The sequence below is a fragment of the Ammospiza caudacuta genome, chromosome 1 (assembly GCF_027887145.1).
Source record: "Ammospiza caudacuta isolate bAmmCau1 chromosome 1, bAmmCau1.pri, whole genome shotgun sequence".
Taxonomy (NCBI): domain Eukaryota; kingdom Metazoa; phylum Chordata; class Aves; order Passeriformes; family Passerellidae; genus Ammospiza; species Ammospiza caudacuta.
The window spans coordinates 137,155,080-137,177,853 of NC_080593.1; the positions used below are offsets into that span (position 1 = coordinate 137,155,080).

The 22,774-nt window shown below is 36.8% G+C and overlaps 1 protein-coding gene across 1 annotated transcript; it reads right to left on the minus strand.

Moving 5' to 3' along the window:
* Positions 1–1,915: 1,915 nt before the first annotated feature.
* Positions 1,916–20,763, minus strand: LRRCC1 (leucine rich repeat and coiled-coil centrosomal protein 1). The gene is made up of 19 exons (XM_058812089.1): positions 20,593–20,763; positions 20,306–20,511; positions 19,890–19,955; positions 18,968–19,135; positions 16,988–17,157; positions 16,678–16,887; positions 15,655–15,857; positions 14,774–14,945; positions 14,303–14,451; positions 13,059–13,263; positions 10,587–10,726; positions 9,106–9,307; positions 7,822–8,007; positions 6,472–6,646; positions 5,612–5,775; positions 4,565–4,773; positions 4,248–4,385; positions 2,780–2,915; positions 1,916–2,171 (listed from the first exon to the last, which is right to left on the minus strand). The coding sequence occupies exons 1-19, from the start codon at positions 20,667–20,669 to the stop codon at positions 2,040–2,042; spliced, it is 3,108 nt and encodes a 1,035-aa protein (XP_058668072.1). The 5' UTR covers positions 20,670–20,763; the 3' UTR covers positions 1,916–2,039.
* Positions 20,764–22,774: the final 2,011 nt, after the last annotated feature.

Consider the following 22,774-nt stretch of genomic DNA (forward strand, 5'->3'; position numbering starts at 1 on the left):
CATGAAAGTACTATTGAACAGCTTTCCAGGTGAGCATTTCCCTCACATATTGTGGATGGAGTATATAGAGTACAACAGTAAGAAATAATTCTTCTGTTTTTAGAAAACTTATAGTTAGGATTTGTTCTTACACTCTGCTAACCATAACCAGTATTTCTTAATTTTCATATATTATAAACTAATGGCACAGATTCCAAGCTCGCTTAACAGCTTAACAGCTCTCTTCTACCTTACCTGAGAATACCACAGTGCAGACACCCCATTATTACTGATGGCTCGCTCCTGGTGTTTTCATGGGTGAGGTGTGGGAACTCCATGCAGGGAGTCAGAGCTGAAGCAGGTGTCTGCTTTCTGTCCCTTCCACAAATTTTGAAGTTTACCCTTTTCTAAGATGCTGCAATCTCTAGCCAAGTCCCAGCCCTACAGACACACCTCCCCCCATGCAAAGCAGTGGGGGGTGTTTTCCCAGGCTCTTGCAGGCACTTCATTCTGTTGTCAGGCTGCCATTTTTAAAATTTTGCTTTGCTACTGCTACTTCCATTTTTAAATCAGAGTTTGTTCCTGGATTTCAATGTTGTGCTTTGTTAAAGACTAGTTACTGATCATCAGGATGTTGTTTTCACTGCCATGGCTTCTGCTTTTAACTTGTGGCCATGTTTTCAAGGCCTTTGTCGTCCCTTAAGCTGCACCTCATAACAAGAAGCAGCTGGTATCAAGCTCTGGTTCACACAGCAACCTTTCATTAACAAATTAATAACAAAGCCAGCAGGCCTAACACAGTTACCCAAAGGCCAGGGCTTTTTACTAGCACTAAATAAAGTACTTTTAAAGGGCTGCTGTGCACCGAAATGCACCATCAGTTGCACTGTGCCAATGTGCTAATGCGCTGAAGCTTGGGTTCTAAACGACTGATGGCAAAGTCAGCTTAGGGGCTGCTACGGTCACTGGAGCAACCGGACTCTGCTGCAGCTACAGCGAGGTGCAAGGGGCGAGGAAATAGCTCCACCTGGTGTACCGGCGTGTTCCCGTGATTTTACTGCTCACGGCTCCCTTCACTTCAGCAGCATGAAAGTGCTTGAGGATGGGGTTGTTCAGTAGCAGTTTAGGATCTTCTGGGAACAAGCAAATGAAGTAAACACCTGAGTACTGCAGAGATGGTAAAAACTCCACCATGAAATAAGTCTAACAATATATTAACATAACCCTTATATTTTGCTTCCTTAAGAAGCTCTTAGGTTATTATCTTCTCTATTTCAAAAGCCTGGTAGAGAGCCTATTGCTGTGGAGAAAACCAAACTACACTTCCAGAAAAGCCACTCTAAAGTGCAGGAGTTGCACATTCTTCAGCAGTGGCAAATTAAAGACATTTTCAGGTACAAGAAAGATGGAGTCTATTTACAAGGGCGTGTTGTGACTGGACAAGGGAGAATGGTTTTAAACTGAAAGACAGCAGGTTGAGATTACCTGATAGGAAAAAAAAAACCTTACTGTGTGGGTGGTGAAGCACTGGAACAGGTTGTCCAAAAAGGCTGTGAATGCCCCATCTCTGGAAGTATTCAAGGCCAGGAAGGATGGGGCTCTGAGCAATCTGGTCTAGTGGAAGGTATCTCTGCCCATGACAGGGATGTTGGAACTGGATGATCTTTAAGGTCCCTTTCAAAACAAGACCGTCTGTGATTCAGTATTCTTGGTTCTCCTATTACAATAATCTACCTCACTGAAGCAAAGCTTCAAGCTTTTGGCTTAGAACTTTCCAAGTTTCTTTTCTCTTATTAAACATGCTAATTCCTAATTTCATATGATGCTTTTCATCTATATGTGTTTTGACCCATTTTGAAAGCAGTTAAAAATAAACCAAGGTTAGAAATAACTATTTATTATGAAAATAATGTAAAAACACTTGTTTGCTCCCTGAACTAATAAACATACAACAAAGACTTAATTCTCTAGAAAACAAGGACAAATGCATTGTAGTGGATGAAACTGCTTGTGTAATTGTTGGGGAATATGAAACAGTAACATACATTTTAATATAAATATCAATAATCCTCAAAGTCTTGTTGAATATCATTCAGTGCACTTGTAAGTCGTCGTATTTTATTTTCCATGGCTTTTTTATTGTTTGCCATTTCTTGCAGAAGCTCCCGCATTTCTTCTTCGACGGAATAGACCTGAAAGAGCACACAGAGATGAAGTAGAATTCTTGCTTTTCTTAATACACCTAAACCCATATAATCTTGGCAATTTTTAACACTGATAAGCAATGCAAGAGTTACATGCTTATGTTTGAATATGCAATGCATTACTCTTGATACTGGATTCAAAAGCAGAATTTTTTCTTCAAAAAAATTATTAATCTGCTAGGAGGTAGCAAGTACTGTATCAATACAGAAAACTTATTAAGGAAAAAAAGCACCAGCTGTCATGCTAAGGAAGAATGGAGTAGATGACAGAAACAGTTACAGTTAAGGTTGGTACAGGTGAGTTAAATGGATTATCTGGCATAGTCAACACAACTCTTGCCTGTATGGATAAGGAAATGTTTAGCTATTAATTCATAATAGCTGCATAGCATGGAGCTTTACTCTGCTTGAATATAAAACATTACAAAGGCACAAATCTAGAGATTTTCTTGCTGTGCAAAGATTGAGTACTAAACCAGGACTGTTTCCATCCAGTCAGCCTGACAGATTCAAACAGGAGACTTCCAAGCACCACTCTTGTAGCAGCTGTATAATAAAAATGCAAATACAATAAAAATGTATAAATTGAGTGTTACTTTTTCATTTGCTGCTTCAATTTGTTTTTCCTTTTCATTTTCCAGGTGCAAGAGTTCTTCCTGATGTGCTGCCAAAACTGACTCAAGTTTTTTTCTGAAGGCATTATCCATTTTATGAAGCTTTTCCACAGCAATCCTAAAAAAATTATTGAAAAAAAAATCACGGTCCTGCAAACAACTGAAGTATTTTGCTCTGTCCAGTTCTGCCTTTGATAAGATTTTAATAACATAAGCATGAATACAATTACATATTGGCATCAGAAGTGTCCTGTTTTGTTCAAGTACAATTTCTAGCTTTATGCACTCTGGCATTCTCTAAGGAGAGACACTTAATCACTAGCAAAGGATATGAAGATTGGGGCTTGCTACTGTCAACATGGACAAGAACTCCACGTATTTTCAAATATCTCCTTCTGCTTTTGGTTCCCAAGAAGTGAATGAACTGTGTGATCCTGTGAACAGCCTGTGAGCCTGTGTCTCACAGAAATAGAAAAGTGTCTCCTTCACCACAAAGAAGCATTTCTTTAACTGCAAGCAAATTCTGTTCATAAGGGATAATTCTTAAATATGCAGGAACAAAATGCAAGGCAATTTTATACAATTAATTTACAAGAAAATTCTGAAACAAACCAGAATTATTTAGAACAAAAATGTCATTTTCACTATTGATCTTCGGCAAGTTTCAAACCCCAATACTACTGACTGTTTGAGGTGGTTTGTTTTGTTTGGCTTTTTTGTTATTGTTGTTGATTTGTTGTGGTTCTGTTTTTTTTTAATTTTTATGCAGTCTTATTAACTAGCTGGTATTTTTTCAAGAACAGTTGGGAGGCAGGAAGAAAAACATGAGAAGGGGGCCAAAGAATAAAGTGAAAATCATCAGTTTAGTAAACTTCTCCATCATTCCAGAAGCATATGAAATAATTTTTCAGATTATGAGTACTAGTTTCTGTATCATCTCATATTTAACTATTAATTAATTGAAGAAATTGACAGTAAGAGGAACAAGAAAATAAATTTTTAATCTTGCTATTTGTATGGGAAAAGAATGATAGGTAATTTAGAAACAGTCTGTCACAGACTGAAACAGTGATTAACAGACACCAACTTGGGCAGGAGTGTTGATCTGCTGGAGGGCAGGAAGGCTCTACAGAAGGGATCAGGGCAGCTTGGATTGATGGGACAAGGCCAATTGTATGAGGTCATTTTCAAAGAAAATGGAAATAATGATGTTCAGATGCCAAATGCTCTAACTGAATGCCAATTCCATAGAGTTGCTCTAACTGAATGCCAATTCCATTCCACCTCTACAGCAAGAATTCCTTCTAGGCCCAGTTTGTAACTGGGCTCACCAGGTAGTTAAAAAGGTATTACATATTGTTTCACCCCATAATCAAGCACTTCTGCACAGTTATTAATAGTGTAACTCTACAGTAACTGAGTAGTCACAAAATAAATTATTAGTGTTTACCTTTGAGTTTGAAGACTTTTATTTTTTTCTTCAATCAGCTTCTTCTCTTTGAAATCAAAGTTCTCCTTCATTTGTTTAACCTGCATCTCCAGCTGGCTTAACAGCTCTCCTTTACCTTGCCACCTCTTTTTCAGTGCACTGAAAAAAAAATGCACATACTTACAATGAATGTAAATACCACTTGTTAGGAAGGCAGAAGAGTTTCACATGCTTCCATTTTTCCTCATTTCTGTGGGTTTTAATAGCAAGCAAGAATAACTTCAGAGCAGTGTTGCATACAATGATCCCAAAGAATTATTGTGATATTTATGTATTACCTGTGTGCATTCTTAATGTCATCAAGTTCTACTTCTTTTTCTTCTAGCAGTTGCTTTAATTCCTCTTTTCTTTCATTTTGCCTTTCTAATTTTTTCATTAGGTTTTCACATTCAGCAGCTTTTTCATCCAACTGTATTTGAAGCAATTTCTGAGCTTCCCGATTTTCTTCATGGTGTTTTTTGATTTGTTTATCTTTTTCTTGTAAGCCCTTTAGAAGACAAATATTTTAGAACACATAAACTTCCTTAACTTTATTGTTACCCCTTAAGAGTATGTGTTTAGTCTATGATGGAATAAAGCAAAGAACATAAAAGTTTAGTCTTCTGAATCTATGAAGAACACTTAGTAAAGTGATAGTCAGTTACTTCATCTTCATCTGAAAGAAGTCTGAATTTTAAAAAAAGTCATCAAAACATAAATCTGAAGTTGAAAGCAAGATAAGGAAAAAGTTATTTTGAACTCTTATTCTACATAAGAGTTGAATAAACAACTTATATGTAATCTACACAAATCTGTGTAACAATTACTAATGCATCTAACTTGGGCATAACATGCTATAAAACTTTGATTATTAAGCTAAAGTTTTAAATCTCTAAATGAGACAAATGGAATTATTGGGACAAAACATATTACTTCTGATGCCAAAATACTATTTTACAAGAACTAACTAAATAAAAAATATTTATGTTGTAAAATAAATGTGAAGCAAACTTTTAAAAATTATTTTTCCTTTTCTTTTAAACACTCAGAATTATGCTATCCTATTTTCACCCTTCGCAAAATTATCAAGAATACACTGAAGCAAAGAGAAGAAAGTCTGTACATAAATATGGTTCAATGAGAGATTCAAAGTAATATCACTGTGCATCTATTTAATAAAAAGCCCTCTTCTGCTCTCAGTGAAATGAATTGCCACTGACAGCCTGATTGTCATTGGTGAGTCAGAAAACTCTAACTGCAGACCCAGCTTTTATCAAAGGGTTTATCATAGCTAAAACTAAGACTTGCAGTGAAAGTTAAGCACACAAATTGTCAGATTTACTTACTTCTTTTAGTCTCCTAATTGTTTCTGTCTGATCATCCACTATTTTGTTTTTAATTTTTATGGTATCACTGTCCTGTTCCTTTTGCTTTTTTAATGTGTCAATCTCATTTGTTAAAACTTCAATTTTTGCCTCCAGTCTCCCCCGATCTTGTGCAAGATGAGCTCCTGGACAAAACAGGATATTGATGTCAAGATGTGGAATGTTGGGAGATTGGGCTGGGGGAGGCAAAGGTAAGAACCTTACAAACCAAAGGTTTGACTGTTTTTCCCACTGGAAACACTGTAGGTATTTACTCTGTAGGTAGGTAACACTTAAGAGGAAATGTAGAACTGAAGGTCTGTGTTTTATCCTTTATGAAAACTTCTCTAAAAATAGTTGACAATAATTAGTACAGACCCCTAAAGACCACAAGGTGGTGCTGAATCACAGGAATAGAGAAAAATGAAAAATGCCCAAACATTTTTTCTCCTAGCATTTAACACTGTTTTAAGAGATATACTGAAATTTCCATATTAGATTTCCCTGCTAGACAAGAAGTATTACATAACATTATTTACAGATCCTTGTTTTTCTAGTTTCATGTTTAAAAGTTCTTTGTACAACTTCATGGCATTTTCACATTTTCAGGAAACAGATAAACTGTATTCACAGCTGACTCCCACAAGCGCCGTTACAGATCCTGTATCAGCCCATGTGCCACAGAACATTTATTGTTGCACATCATCTTTACAATTGGGTAAGATCAGGAAGGCATCCAAGGACCTTGTCATGATTAAAACTCTATTGGAGTGTTTATCTGAAACATAAGATATTGAACACCTTTTTTTTCTCCTGCAAAAGAAAAGAAAACACTATTTTACCCTGTTCTGCCAACTCCTGCCCCCATATTTTTCTTTCCATTTTTAATCCATCAATCACAGATTCCTGGGCTGTCAGCTGGGAAACAAGTTTAACATTTTCCTTTTTTAGAAGTTCAACTTGAACAGCCTTTTGTTTGTCCTCCTCAATCACAGTTTCAAGTTCTCCAGTTCGACACTGTACAAACAAACATTGGGAAAAGACAGGAAGATCATTTAAAACAATATGCAAAATTTCAAATCAATACTAAGGGATTAGGAAAGTAATCCTTATATACACCAAATTAAGTTAACTGAGAAATATTCTGCTTGCATTCAGGGCTCTATCTGCACCTCATTCCAGTAGTGAAACACAAATATTTTCTTCAAACAGACATACTTCAGTCCCAGAAAACTGTAAAGCTGACTTCTAAATACTCACTCTAAAGTATTAATGTCATAATAAAAAGCAGTTTAGAATTATAAATGCATAAGTCAAGAAAAGCAAAGTAAAGTAAAGTAAAGATATTAAAAACTGAATCAGAAGAAGACAGAAGCTGCGACATACTTTCATTTCCAAAGATAAATATGTATCTTCAATTAGCCCAGCCACATGTTGTTTTACAGATTACAGCTATTTAATATAGGTACTTTTCAATGTTATTCTTGAAAGCATCACTGACTGGCAGAATCATATTCTGTACAACAACAAAATGTTTGGGCACCCTAGCAACAACAACATGTAGAGGGGAGATTAGAAGCAGCTGTGTAGGGGTTGTATTCCACCCAAGTTTTAGCACAAAGCTAGACTGGATCACACAACCATTCAAAAGTTATGTCCTTTGAATTTAAAAAAAATATTTACAGATAATAGTGCTAGAATATGTTATCACAAAACAACTGTGCCCACAGGATTTAAGATTAAAATCTGACACTCAGTAGATAACAAATAATACTAATATTATACAACTAGGAGGTACTAAGCTGCTAATAACTACATTGCATTATTTGTTCAATTACAGTTTTACTTCATATAAGTGACCAGTGCAGAAGCATGTTCCATTTCTTTGAATTTATAAGGGGTCAGGGCTATTAATGTAGCCCAACTGATATGTAAAAACTTCTACTGCTCAAAGGGCAAGGAGTTCACTTTCCAAAACATGAGTGAGTTGACATTGTTCTATATGGGGAGCAGTGTTTCTGAGAAACAGAAGTGCAAGATGCAAGAATAAAGGCTGGTGTGCACTACTGCATTTAAGTGCAATAGGAAACCTGTGTGTTTTAGTTAATCAAGCTTGTATGGAATCATTAACTTTTACAGATGAAACATCACAAAAAATAATCTGGGTAATTGAAATGTTTTGAAACAAATACCTTTAGGTTTGCTGTAGCTTCTTCATTTGATTTTGTTAATTCTGCAATTTTTGCTTTCTGTTCTTCCACTAAATTTGTCAGGTCTTGGATCAGACTTGCCATGTCTTTTTCCCTTTGTTCCAACTCAAACAGGGCTTGTTTGTGTTCAACTAAATCAGCAGAAGCTTTTTCAAACCCCTGTTTTACCTAAAATTTTAGAATACAAGACTTGAAAAATGCTACTATGTGGAAAAAAAAGGTGCATATATAAACATAACTGACACTCGAATTTCAAGTGAAGACACAGAAATTCATCAACTCTATAGGAAATTAGTGATAGTCTGGAACCAGTTTTCTCCTGGTTTATTTGTGAACCTACAACTTGAAAAACTGGTTCTGCCCAGCTGCGTACTTGTAAAAAGACCCCAAACCCAACAAAACATAACAAAAAACTCCAAACAAACAAACAAACAAAAAAAAAAAAACCCAACACACAGAAAAAAAAAATTATGGGTGGATGGGAAGCAGAGCAGAAAAACCATACTTGGGAGCTAAAACCAATGCCTTGATTTAATCTCATTGTTAAAACTGACATTAAAATCACAAAAGAAGGACAAAGTTAATTCAAGACTTTTCTTTCTTGCAACAGAAAGTTTTGAAGGGTAAAACCCCTGTCTTTTCCCAATTTCCCATCTATTTAAATCAAAGAAAACCAAGTTTAAGGTGAAGAATTTAATATTTTATTTAACATATGAAAAAATGTAAATACTAGCCACAGAAATGAATTCCTTGAGGAATTTAGCAAGCAAGTTTTGAATTTGAGTTTCAAAATATATATCCAAAATTCAATTTTGAAAATTTACACAATAAGGAACTATATTACTAAATACACTTGTATATATATATTTAATGATAACCTTATCAAAACACAAACAAATAAAGAGGTTTTACTGTAATTGAACATATTCTAATTGAAGGTCAACATATTTTAAAAGAAATTAGTAACATCAGACAGAAGGGGTTCTTAAAATTTCTTTTGATTAAGTGATTAAGTTCTTCATATGAACAAAAATGTTGGGGTTTTTGAATGCTGACTTGGCATTTGCTGTCATTGTTCTAATCACTGATATTTCAAATCTTTCTACCAGTATTCTTGCATGAATCCTTGGAGCAAAGATCACAGGAATAAACAACCAACCCAACAAAACACCAAAAAACCACACCCAGAATATCCACCCAAACCCAACACATTTAAGAGAACTACAACCCCACCTAGTGTGAGATAAAATGTTCTCTTAGTCTTACCTCTTTAAACCTTTTTGTTTCCATAGTTAAAGCTAAACGAAATTCATCTTCTAACTCTCTGTACTTCTGGTTTGACATGTTAATTTTCTCCTGCAATTCTCTAACACACTGTTCATGCCTCTGCTCCTCTTTAGCCATTTCTTTTGACAAAGCATCTTGAAATTCAGGTCCATTCAAAGCAACTCGGGTTCTAAGTTCTTTCCTGAAATTACCAAGCATACACTTGAGATATGAACTGCAGGATCTCACAATGCTGTTTTAATTCATTTCCTTGGTCTTACTGAACAAGGATAATGAATTACATAATAAATAAATACATAATAAAGGCTGTCATCTCACAGACAGCCTTCAGTCTTCTCTGACAATGGCCCTAGCATGAGGAAAATTCTGTTGACTACTGTTAAAAACACCCAAAGGAATATCCTTACTTTTTAATTCAAACATTTGTAGAAATTATTCAATTGTGCTTTTGCTGGGCTTTAGCACTTGTATGCTTTGCTGTTAACAAACAGCATGTCTGGAACTGACATTGGAATAAGGGAAAGCCCTGTACAGCCAGATGCCCTACTCTGCAGTCAGTCATTCCTTTCACCTTCACCCAACAACTGCTGCTATTTACTCAGACCCAAAACCTGCAAAGCAGCAGCAACAGGGACCTAAAAGGACAATGTTGAAAAAAATGTACCCTGTACTTCAATGCTACTCTGTTCATCTACTTTAAAGCAAAAGAAAAATATCCACTGTCCTTCACATTATATCTTTTGGAGTTTTATGAGGTAATTATTTTAAGTTCTCAAAATAAAGCTGTAAGATTCTTCCTATCTAAACCTACCATTTTCATGGTGACAGTACATTTTCCCTTGTACAATTCAGCAAATTTAACTAGCTTATTTTATTAATAACCTCCCTTATATAATACTATACTTCATGGTATTCTTGATATAGTTTTTACACACATCTGATTGTATTAGCTGAACACCACAGAACTTAGCCTCAAGTATTCTCCAAAAAAGAGAAATTTTCAAAGAGGAAAACAGCCAGGCAAGTAACTCACATGCCACCCAACAAGCAAGGTTCTGCAGAGGCCGCAGAATACTTTGTGTTATTGTAGCATATGCAGCTCTTCAGTCAGTAATTCAAATATGATTTTATTTTTATCTGATTATTCCTGGATTACAGATCAAGTATTTAAAATAAAGAATTTGGCCATATTGTAAGAGAAAAACCTTTCACATGAAAGGCTGGAAGTTGCCTACATGAACTTATGAGTCAGGAATCTACAAGATATTCCTAAATGAGCAAGAAAATGTGTAGGAAGACATCTACGTTTTCACAATGACCATCTCTCCCACTAATCAAAAAACCCAAAACAAACCAAACCCAAACAGAAACACATCCATACTTTAGAACACATTCAAAAAACCATGCTGGCAACACAAACATCTCTACTAACTTGTGAAAAGAAAATAATGACCCCATACCTTTGCTCTTGCTCTCTTAGTACAAGAAGCTCATGGAGTTGTTTTACCTTCTCCTTCTGTTGTCGGACAGATATTCGAAGTAACTGTACTTCTCTTTCATTTGCTGATGCTTTAAGCTCTGCTTCTTGCAACTGTTTCATCTATGTCAAAAAGACAAGAGCAAGATTTTCTTAAAACTGTAATCTAATTGTCATGTTTTTTACTAGAACACAAAGGAACAGGTGCCTTCTAAGAGTTTTTGCTTGGGTGTTTTTGTTTGATTTTGTTTTGTTTTTTCTTAATATATTGTAACACTTGAAGAAATCTAAGATAAGATGTTTAAAATAAAGTCTTAACTTCTTACAACTCAAACAGCAACCTTGATAAAGAACCAATGGCATTTACTTAATTTGTAAAGAACTTCAAGGTGTCCTGCAGAAGTGGAAGAAGAAGGGCATTGGCAGAACAATTTCTGCAATTGGAAACTCTTTTATTGTAGTACTTGTATTAGTTTCAAACAAAACATTTTTAGATGTATTCAGCATTAACTTCATTTTAACACTCCGCTTTTGTCAAAAATCTCCATCTTTCTGATTTGTACAGTTTAGAGCTGCTGAACAGAGCTGCTTTCTAATGATTTTACAAAAAATGTAGAATTGGTACAAACAGCAGATGGCATACTCCACTTTTCCATTCGATGCAAGCTTTTATGAGTAATTCTATTTTATAGACTTAAGCCTTTTAAATACGAAACTCTTTTCTGATTCAACATGAAGAAAAAAGATATGAAAAAAAGTTATAAAAAAGGTTTTTATTACTCATTAAATGGTAATTCAAAATCAGGACAATTCAGAAGGCTAAGTTTTTATATTCTACATGTCAACCCTTTTCATTAATAATTTAATGAGTAACTTTTAGACACATCACACTGTATTCCTTTGTTTTGTGGAAGAAGTGAAGGAATTCTCTCCCAAACTGAAGCACTTAAAAATGACAAGCAAGAACACATTTTGACAAAAATGTCAAGGAAGTACAAGGGAATAGGGTACACATTTAGATGCATAGTAAACTTACTCATCTTGAATCTCTTCAAGAAGTCATCTGGTAATGCTGACTGAAGGCCTTAAATAGTGGTGGCTACATGGAGTAACCATAATTTACCTCTGAAAGTAATTGCTGGGATATACAATGAGAAAGCTCTCTGGAATATTCTAGAATTTCTTAATCTTGGAATTGATAGAATAGGCCAAAGGTATATTAAATCTGAACATTCAAAAAGAGGATTTAGTTTTGAGAGCATCATGATTATTCTTTGAAACATAATTATTAAGGAGTATTTGCTACAGGATCTTAAGGACAGGAAAAAAAGATCTTCCCTTAATAAAAACAATGTTACTACCACCAAAAGAGATGACTTATTTCTACAAACTCATCAAAAGAAAAATAAAAAGCCTCATACATTAATGAGGTGTTTGCATTCTTATGGGATAGAAAAAATCACACACACACTAAATTTAGTACATTTTAAACTGACAGGCAGACACCTGATCTAAACTGAAGGTCACTTCTAGATTCTATTATAGCTCCAGGGTGTCTACAGCTAAGGAAGAAATGGAAGAGCCACTCAAGTCCCCAACCAGGAGCCTGAAGTAGAGGGTGCTTGGATGGGTTTGTCAGGACACTCCCTGATTTTCATTCCTTTCAGGGAACCTAAACATCAACACTTCCTAGAGCACTACACCATCAGTTCAAAGACTTTTCAGGATGGATGTGTTAAGATTCATTTTCTCTAAATTAAGTGACATAGGAATGGACTAACATAGGAATATAAACAAACAAAAGGAGTATTGGAGGACACTGAAAATTCAACAATTAATTTCCTACAAAGAAATAGTGGCAGTATCTGGTCCAGCATCTTGATCTTATATATTTGTATACTTAACAAAGAGCCTCGGACTACAAAAGCATCATTATCTTCTCCAGCTGTAAAAATAAAACAAAAAAAATCCCAAACAAACAAACAAACACAAAACATCACAAAAACTAACCAGAATCTTTCATGTTCTCAGCAATTACTGTTTTGATCTGGTTGCAATTAAAAACATCTAATTCTTTAGGCCAGTGAAACAAACAGAACCACCATATTTCCATCCCAGTAGTAAGACGTCTGTTGATTTTAGCAACTTTAAAAACTTGTCTTTATCACTCTGTTTTCAGAAAATACCAACTCTTAGTGTTAAGTACATAGGATTTGTTCTCCTTTATCTTAAGGCCACCATAAAATTTATATTTAACATTAATATTTATAAAATACATCAATGGACAGTTAAAATGGATACCTGTTACTAACTACTACTATGCAGAAAAAGAAGTCCCAGGTTTTATTTTGGAAAACTCAGACTCAATGTTGGTAAAATCTAGTACTTCTTTGTATTCAGGACTATGGTAGCCACCCTATTGCCATTGCATAATTTACTCATGAAAAATATTTACCTCTGCTGCTCGCTGCTGCAACCTCTGTGTCTCCATCTTGGATAGTGTTTCTTCTAAAGCTTGCATGGCCTTCTGATATTCTGCTTCTTTATTTCTTGCCTGATTTAGCTCATTAGTAAGCCTTTCAGTTTCACCTTTCAACTGTTGGACATCTTCTTGCAGTCTTGCTTTGGCATCTCTCTCTTTCAATATCAATTCCTTTAACCTGAGAATAAATGCAGCGAAGTTGTATTATAAATGTTTTACTTGTAAGTTTCATGCCAAATACATTGAGAAAAAGGCATTCGTAGCTGTTGTAGCTACACATCTTGTTTTCTACTGTTTTACTATTTATATCACTGTCATTTAAAACTGTTTAAAGAGATAAAACTATTAATAGAGTCATGTGTAGCATTACTATATGGAGATTCATTTTCAAAAACCTGAGAGGGGGACAACCTCATAGATGTATCTTTTAGGAAATTACATTCCAGTATTACATTTCTTTACAGGAACATAATAAGCCTCTTAGAGAAGATGGTATAAATGTAGATAGGTATAAAATAAAGGTAGGAAGTGAACCTAAAACAAAAAGGGAAAAAAGGGAAATATTCACAGTCAGTCATGGATGGTAACTCAGGAAGCACATGATTTAGTTCTTCCTAAAAGAAAATGAGGCTTTGATAAATACAATACGGTGAAGAAAAAGCCAAGTGGAGCAGACATCTCCAAGAATAAGGAGATCTTTGGAAAACAAAGGCTGCCACTCAGAACACCCAAGGATGACGACATCTTCCTCTCTCTGACGATGTGCTAGGCCTGCCCTGCACAATACATTGCCTATGGGCTAACTCTAGGCCTGCCAGAAACATTTTTGTTCTAATGTGCTGTGCAGAAAAAAGCAAAGAATGCTCTAGATGTATGTGGAAAGGGAGACTGGGACACAGAAGGCAGAAGTATGATATGGGACAGCTACTAGAGTTTGAACTGAAGGTATAGTTATGATACAGGTTGTTTGCAAAGTAATGGCTAGAAACAGAGGAAAGTGCCATACTGATACTGTTCTGTGACAAGAACAGGAAGAAAGGTGCAGAAGAGAATTTCACTAGGTAATACTCAGAGAAATTTTAGCACTACTTCTTGATGCCTTATTTTCCAGTATATTGTTTAAAGCTGTCCTTGTTTCTTAAGCCTACAAAATGAATTATTGGAAACTAAAAAAACCCACCATAACCAACTCTTAGACTATAGCATTATTTCCCTACCTGTCTCTAGTGAATAAAGCCATACTCTGAATATTCTTTTCTTCTTTTGCATGCTTCTGTAGCTCACTGACATGCTCTAATAATTTCTTCTCTGCTTGCTCTGCTTTCCACCTCTTTTCTTTCTCTTGATCCAGTTCTTGAATCAGTGCCTTAGCAAGAATGTGACAAGCATCAACTTACTAGGCAACATTCAAACATAGCCAAAAATGATAAACAATATATATAATTGTAGAAAAAGACTTTGTCTTTCTGGAATTCATGGATGACAGAAGAAAGTCCAAGTGACCAGGCCAAAAACTCCCATAAAAGTGAAATAAAACACATCTCCCAAGCTGGCACTACAAGAACTCCACTATTTTTGATAATATCTACATGCAATTATTTTCGTAACCTACAGTTTTAGTTTGACCAGGAGACATATGTTTGGCTTCAGATGAAGATATATTTAACTGGAAATGATGCAAAACCTACTCGGTATGTTGATTCCTCTATGTGATTTGAATTACATTCTTCTACTTTTTCCATATTGCTCTGTCTTCCAGTTAGTATTTCAGCTTTTCTTCCCACTACTTTAAAATGAGAGTCATTCTCACTGGAGCATGAACACTTTGAGGAACTTTTCTTCTCTTCCCTATATGTAGAGCTTAAAGAGTAACAGTGGATTCAGACACTTTTAAATGAAAAAAAAAATTACAGTTTAGTGCAGCAGTTAAATACTAAAGAGTTCAAAACGATTTAGAAAATAATTTGCAATCAGACCACAGAAACAGCTAAATTCAAATATTCAGCTCTAAAAAGATACTTAGAACTAGCAGATGCTGCCTAAAGCCATCTCATGACCACACAGTCACAAAATAACTTTAGAAGAGTAGAGTAGCTGTAGAGCTGCAGTGGCTGACTGAACAAATATATTCCAATTTGTATTGTCTTCTACTCATCACTTCTGATATTTACTGTACAAATCAAACTAATCACTATGGCATCCTCAGCTTCATCAAAAATATATATTCTTGACTACTGTTCTGATATCATGAATCTTTTAATTACTCAGTTCCATCTGTGGAGAATTCTTTTGCCACCACAATTTAAAATAAAGACGGAAACATAAGCTGTTAGGATTTCGAAAGTGTTTAGGAATCTTCAGTTCAATTTCCTTCTCACCTGAAGAAAGTAACAGCTCATGTGGAGAAACAACTGAATGAAGCCTCAGTAGCTACTCATTTTCAGGGTACTATTAACTGACTTAATTTACTCAACCTACCACTTTCAGTGAAATGTTTCAATTTTCAGTGTTCACGCTGACAATATTCAGTTTCATTAATTTTGGCTTTATATAGTAAACACTGAGATACCTGCCAGTATTTTTTTTCTTTAGATGACTTGCATGACCTTTTGTAGATAAGGCAGTTTTACGGTAAGTGGGGATCTTGCTTCTTTTCATGACCTTTCTGTTGTTCTCTTTTCCACTTTCATTGTCACTCTCAGAAGTTGGATCTGTGTCTCTCTTAGCTTTGAGAGCACTTGGAGCAGCTTCCTGTCTTGAACTATCAGATACCTAAGAAGAGATCAAAGTTTTAGATACAAATTTTACAATTTTTGATTGGCTAACACTTATTCAGGTGCAATTTTTAAAAAAGTTCATACAAAATAATTTTGACAAAAACTGAACAATTGCTTCCAGTTCTTTACTTTTACAATCCCTTCCCTCCTTGCTGAAATATTTTATTGTTTTAAAGCTAAAGTAAACCCAGGATGCTTGAGAACATATAGTTGTTTCCATTTGAAATACCTGAAATTTGGTAAAATCCTTAGGCAGTTGGGGAAAAATGTGAAACAAACACAGCACTTAAAACCGAAAAAGCCTTGCAAACACCAATACCAAGCAAACCTGACAAACTTATGTTGTCTATGTTAACAACAGAAACTAATACATGAGAAGCATATCAGACCAAGTTGACCTATTGGTGAAATTAATTTTCACCAACTGTATAATCCAGGCACTTTGGTGCACTTCATGTTTTACTCTGGTTCAGCAAGTACATGGATGGTTTCAGGATTTAAAAAAAAAACAACATAAAAATAATTTTCTAATACAACATGATCGGATAGCTCTGCTAGTCCCATACACTTTGGTTTTTATTCTGTATGGAATGATTTAGGATTCATGATACAAAATGCAATCTTCAATTTTAAACACTCATTTTTATTTTATTCCCAGCTCCTCAAAATGATTAAGAACACATTAGCACAGTCAGCCCATAATACCAGTAGAAATGCTCTAATCTGGTTCAGCAAGTTTTTCATGATCAGAAAGGCACACCTTATCTTACAAACAAAACTTGCTGTGCAATCACAGAAATTAAAAAAAAAATCACCTTTTGCAGTATCTGTAAAATCTGATCTTCTATTTTTTTAATCCTCATTTCACTGTGTATTTTATCAAGCTGGGTCTTCTCAGGTTCAGAAGATGAGAGAAGCTCTGTGGAGGAGCTGGTGGCACCTTGCACTGGTACCCTTGAACGCTGCCGAAACTGAGCCAGCGCCTGGTCAATGTGTGGTGTTGCCAGCGGTAAGGGAACATTGCTCTATCAGAAGATAAGACAACTCTTGTAGCATTAATATGCTGCATGCAATATAAAAATAGAATGTGTCAATTTTAAAACTAATGCACACAAACTATGGCACCTGATCTCGGGTGGAAGGGCACCCAGATGAAACCAAAGAGCCCAAAATGTCTTCTAAACACTGCAAATCCGAACGGTTCTCTTCTGCCAGGTCCACTGGTTCACCAGAAGTATTTCTTCCATCCAGAACTGTTAGCTGGGGCAAGGACTGAAGAACAGTTTCTCTATAACCTTGAGAAAAAGACCACATTTAAATTGAAATCAACCTTCCAAGAAGACACCTGGTGTATTTTAGGTACCTCATAATCTTAAATGATTCACTGCATTTTTGAGGTAATAAAAAAGTGGTGAGTTATCTACAATTGTCTCACCTTTCCCCTCCCAAGGCTTTCAACAGACAACATTACAAATTAAATCAACTGGGAAGCTGCCTGCCTAGTCCTGATCTACACAGGGATTTCCCAGCCACCATCAGCACACTGCAATTGCACAGACAAGGTTTCAACATCAGCCTACTGCACCCAAACAGTTGTACCAAGGGAAGGGTAGATAAATGTAATAGAGAAACAAGTTCTGAAAGGGCTTAAACAACTTCATCCTTTGTCAGTGAATGACGTAAAGTGTTATGAAACCGTAAAGCACCAAAGTTAGCACTTTTAATTGATTAGAATTTGGGCTGCTGAACACTACAGTTTTGAAAGTGTCACCGAAGACAAAGATATGAAGAGGTACGTAAACACTTGCAGAAGAAAACTAGTGGCATTTTCTAAGTTAATCAGATAACTTTAATAGTCCTGTTACTGTTTCTGTAGTGTCTCAATGTATTTGTAAAACATGATGAGTGCATTTAAAAGCATTACTTAAAACCTTATTTGGCTTTCCTCAAACCTGGTGTTTCTTTTTAACTGTACATACATTACACCTGTATCAGTTGTATGCTCATATGATTGCTATTTTGTATGGCTGTAATTCCTACTGTCCCACTCTTTCAAATTACATTTGAACTCTTGCAAAAGCATCAATCCTCCACTTCCACCTTCCTGTAAGAGACTTTCCTCTCTTACACACAAAGAAAATATAAAATGCTACAATTTAACTTGTTTGAACTTAGACATTTTAATGAACCATAACATTTTAATGGCCTGAAAAACCTACCCCCAAAGCAGAAGCTCAAATGCAACTGAAAGTGATGCATCCACATGCATTCTCTAACTTGCCTCCAAGTTGCCTAGTGCAGAGTATCCAGAGTTTGTCACTGCTAACCAAAGCTGGGGGAAAAGAAGGAAAAGCTAACTGGTACTTATCTTTCTCTTGCAGTCTCTAGCAGTAGCAGACTACCTATTTCCTGTGTCTGCCCTCTGCCTAAAAGTTCAGTATCTCTACATACATTCTTTGAGTTCTCCACCTTTCCAGCTTATAATATTAATTCCATCGTTCTTTCACGAGACCACGTGGCTCAGATCCCCATCCAACCTGTCCTTGAACACTTCCAGGGATGGGGTATCCACAGCTACTCTGGGCAACCTGCTCCAGTGCCTCACCACCCTTCACAGTAAAGAATTTTTCCCTAATACTAATCTAAACGTACTCCAGTTTGAAGCCATTCCTCCTTGTCCTGCCACTACATGCCCTTGGAAAGAGTCTCTCTCCTTCCTTCTTTTAGACTCCTCTCAGATACTGCAAAGACACAATTAGGTCACCCTGAAACCTTCTCTTCACCAGGCTGAACAATCCCAATTCTCTCAGCCTCTCCTCACAGGAGAGGTGCTCCATCCCTCTAATCATGCTGGTGGCCCTCCTCTGGGCTCACAGGTGAAAATGTTGAGCCTTATCAAAGCATACAATTTACAATTTTGAGAATATGCTGTCAGGAAAAAAAGGATTTTTTAAAATGGATATTGAATTCATTTTGACAGAATTTAGATTTCTGCAGGCTGGCCAGTTTATGAATGAATTTGGAAGCTTCAGAAAACAGCTCACAGCTTAAAGGAAATCACTGAGCTAATGAGCACAAATTACCTACATAAGACCAGATCCATACCTGCTATGTGACAAACTGGATTGGCTTTTCCATTTCTTTCCAGCGTGAGGTTTGCCAAACAGCGCAGCCCCTTTGCGCACTGCAGTAAGTGATTAATATTGCTTACACAGTTGCTGTGAAGGTCAATGTGGCTAATCTTATGTCTGGTTCCATGAAGGGATCGAAATCCTGGAAATTTCAGGAAAAAATACCCAAACAACCACAAAGTCATGTTTTCTGCTACAGTCCTAGACTATGAGGTTTAGAACAAATGGCATCTTGTTGAAAAATATTCAGTAAATAATATATCATAACTAGAAATGAGAGAACTACACTTGCTCCATATTCCTTCTCTACATGTTAATTACCTATGCTACTCTACCACAGAGTACAACACTTAAGCTACTTATGTGAGCTAATTTTAAATAAACAGATTAATCTCTGACTGTTAAAAAGCATGTAAAAATAAACCTTTTCCTTCAAGTTTCATTTTAAAACACAAGCTCAATAACAAAATTGATACCAATGTTCTTTTGATTTTCCATTACAAGTTCTCATGATTTTGTAGCATGAAATCGTAAGAACAACTGACCACTTCAACAGAGATATATGAGAACGTCCATATCATATGGAAAATTGCATTTTTGTTCTATAAAAATGAAAGATATGAATATTTTGAAACTAAGTCTGAAATGTTTACTGTACTACTTCCTGGACAAGCTTGGCCTCACCAAACATAGAAGAATAAATTCCAGTTCAGAGCAACCTTTGGTGTTAAAAACTTTAAAGCTGAGAAGAGCAGCAATTGCCACCTGTATTAGTATTATTCAGTGAACTGGCACTTGAAGTGCTAGAAACTTCTCAAAATACACTTGGTCAAGTGTTTCAAAATTAAAGTGAGACAAACGCTTTGTATTGCACAGCACATGGCAACATCACTTACCAGACAGATCATGTATGCGATTATATGACAAGTTCAGCATAGTTAAATTAAAGAGTTTTTCCAGTCCTAAAAAAATGTGGGGAAAAGTAGAAACAGGAAGATTTTCAGAAAAATGCATTTTTTTCATCAAATTCAAAACTTGCAAAGCGAACCTTTAAAGATCATAACTACAAGTTATGACATTAATCTATAATCATATTACAAAAAACAGGTTTTAATTCTAAGTTAAGGCATTTTGCTATGATAAGGCTAATGAAGACTACACATACTCATCTTAAAATTCACTTTATAAAATGGCTAGCATACTAACTCGGTATAACTTTAATTATAAGCTAACATTCCAGAAGTAAACCTTAATGCGACTCTTAGAAAAACCTTCGTAACTTGCTAAATGGACAGAAATGAACACTGCAGACCCTCCACTTTGGTTAGCAGGTTGCAGGACAAGCTCAGGGTGCGCAGCTTAGCCAGGGAACCGAGCCCCTCGATGCGGCGGATCTGGTTTGATGACAGATCCAAGTGCCGCAGATTCCGGAGGTGGTCGAGCCCTTGGATCCTGGCGATGAGGTTACAGTGGGCGTTGAGCGTGTGCAGGTCCGAGCTCAGAGACACATCCCTCAGGCTGCGGAGAGAGGAGCCCACCGTCAGCCGGCAGCTCGGCCCTGCGCCGCGGCCTCCCCTCTCCCGGCCCCTCCGCACTCACCTCTTAACGCCCTTATCCATGAGGCTGAGCTCGCCGGGGATCCCTGCCATGCCGCCGGGCCCCCGCGCTGACTGCATCTCGCTTCACTGCTCCCTCGTCTCCCACGGCAGCACTGCCCGCCTTGGGCCGGGACAAAACGCCTCACGGCCCCGCCGCCGCCGCGTCCGCTCCCGCCGCGGGCAGGCGCGGCCGCGGGGAGGGAGCGCTGCCGGAGCACGCGGGGTAGCGGGGGACGAGCTCCGTGCTTCCACTGCGCTCCCAGCCGCTCTCCTGCTGCTCCCTGCCGCTCTCCTGCCGCTTCCTGCCATGGGCCCAGGAAGGGGCCGGGTTTAGAGACTGGACTGCTTTGCGTTCTTCTCGAGGGGACACGGAGGGGGCCTTGGTGTTTTTTAGCGCTTAAGAGTGTCACAGAATCACAGAACATCCTGAGATGGAAGAAACGCACAGGGATCATCGGCGGCCATCGCCAGGAGTCACACCGTGTGCCTGAGAGCGCTGTGCAACTCTCAGGAACTGGGCCTGGAACTGTGGCTACCTGCCTGGGGAGCCTGGTCCCGTGCCCAGCCACAAAGGGATAATGTCAGTGAGGATTTTGAGATTAGGCAGCTTTGTCAGGAATAAAAAAAAAAAAAAAAAATCCTTATTAAGATGCTGTTTGGGAGATTCTGTGAATGCTTTTCTTGTACTAGAAATCAAACGCTAGGATGATCAGTGAAAAAAGTTGCATCTGTACTTTAGGATTCCATTGAGCGTAACATTGATTTGTTCTAAAATAGTAATCCAAATCCAGCTGTACATGGCAGAATAAGAGAGTTGGAAGATTGCTGGATATCACATAATATGTGTGCATTCACAGAGAAGGAGACTCAGAAAATAAAAAAAGAAATTACTTATTTCAGCCATGTAAAACATATGCTATGCTGAATTTCCCAATCATGAATGCTAGATTATTAATATTTTAATTATGAATTTTAATCATGCATGGTAAATGCATACCTAAATACATACTACAATTTAGGAAATTAATAAATGCAGTTTAAAATGTATGCAAGTTTTAGTAAGTACAGGTGTGCTTCTTGTAGAACTACAGTTTTTGTAGTCTGTTAGATGAAAGTATTTGGAGAGTGCTGCAGGGATTTGGAGAAAATGGAAGAATTTTCTTATGGTTAGAGGCTGCTCTGGGGCTGTAGATTCTGTCACTGACCACGCTGTAGAGCTTCTTTGTGGTGAAGGAAACTCACTTCAGGTCATTGAAACAATTAAAAGAGCAGTCCATGCACATGCCTATTTTAGCCATAGGTTTCTTACATGATGGCATATTATATAAACTAATTTTCAGATGAATTTATTTTGTATTTGAGTGGAAATCCTGCTGTTCAAGACTGGTGTGAACCACTCTGTCTTTTCAAGTTGGCCCCTGTGAAAGCATGAGTTTTGTTCACTGCACTGCTGAGCTTTGACCTGCAGGAGAAAACTGGTTCTGCCACTTTACTGACAAAAAGTAAGAACTTTGCAGTTAGGAGTTTGGGCACTTACACAGCCCTTAGGGTCCATGCTGAGCTTCTTTTCAGTTAGTTTTCTTCTTTCTGCCCATTTTTCTCTGCATCTTAAAAAAAAAAAAAATTACATTTTTGGTACAAAAGTAATTTGTTTGTGGCATCTCCACATCTGATTGAAGAGAAGTTCCTAACACAACATATGCAACAGATAAGTATGTAGAAAAATCAGCAGTCACACCTTAAAAGACACATGCCACACTAGTGGGAACTTCCAATCTTCTTCTTTCTGTTCCACAGGTCCCATGCAGAAATGAAAATTATGATACAGCTTCTTTCCTTCCCTCACATCAATGTCTGAAGATTAAAGCCATCTTAGGACATGTTTGAGTACTAGTCTATCCGTGTGTGCTCAGAAAAAAACTGGGAATAAAACTGGTAATTTTCTTTCTAGGGCAATGTTTAATGAGTGAAGTATAAACAAGCTCCAATATACCCAGTGACTGATGAGATTTTGGCAAAGCATACTGGTGATTATTGGTTATCACTGTCCCTTTTCTGAGTAGATGGTGGAAAAATAGTGGCAGGCTGTTCATCTAACATCCATGTCACTGTCAATAATATATGGAAGGTTGATTTCTTTCCTCATGTTGCCATATCCTAACTCTTTCCCTAAGGTTGATGTA

Coding starts and splice junctions, on each gene's coding strand:
- LRRCC1 (XM_058812089.1), bottom strand. CDS start 20,669: ATGCAGTCAGCGCGGGGGCCCGGCGGCATGGCAGGGATCCCCGGCGAG. Junction 20,512..20,592: donor ATGGATAAGGGCGTTAAGAG/GTGAGTGCGGAG, acceptor CTCTCTCCGCAG/CCTGAGGGATGTGTCTCTGA. Junction 17,158..18,967: donor TCCAGTTTGTCACATAGCAG/GTATGGATCTGG, acceptor CTTTTTCTCAAG/GTTATAGAGAAACTGTTCTT.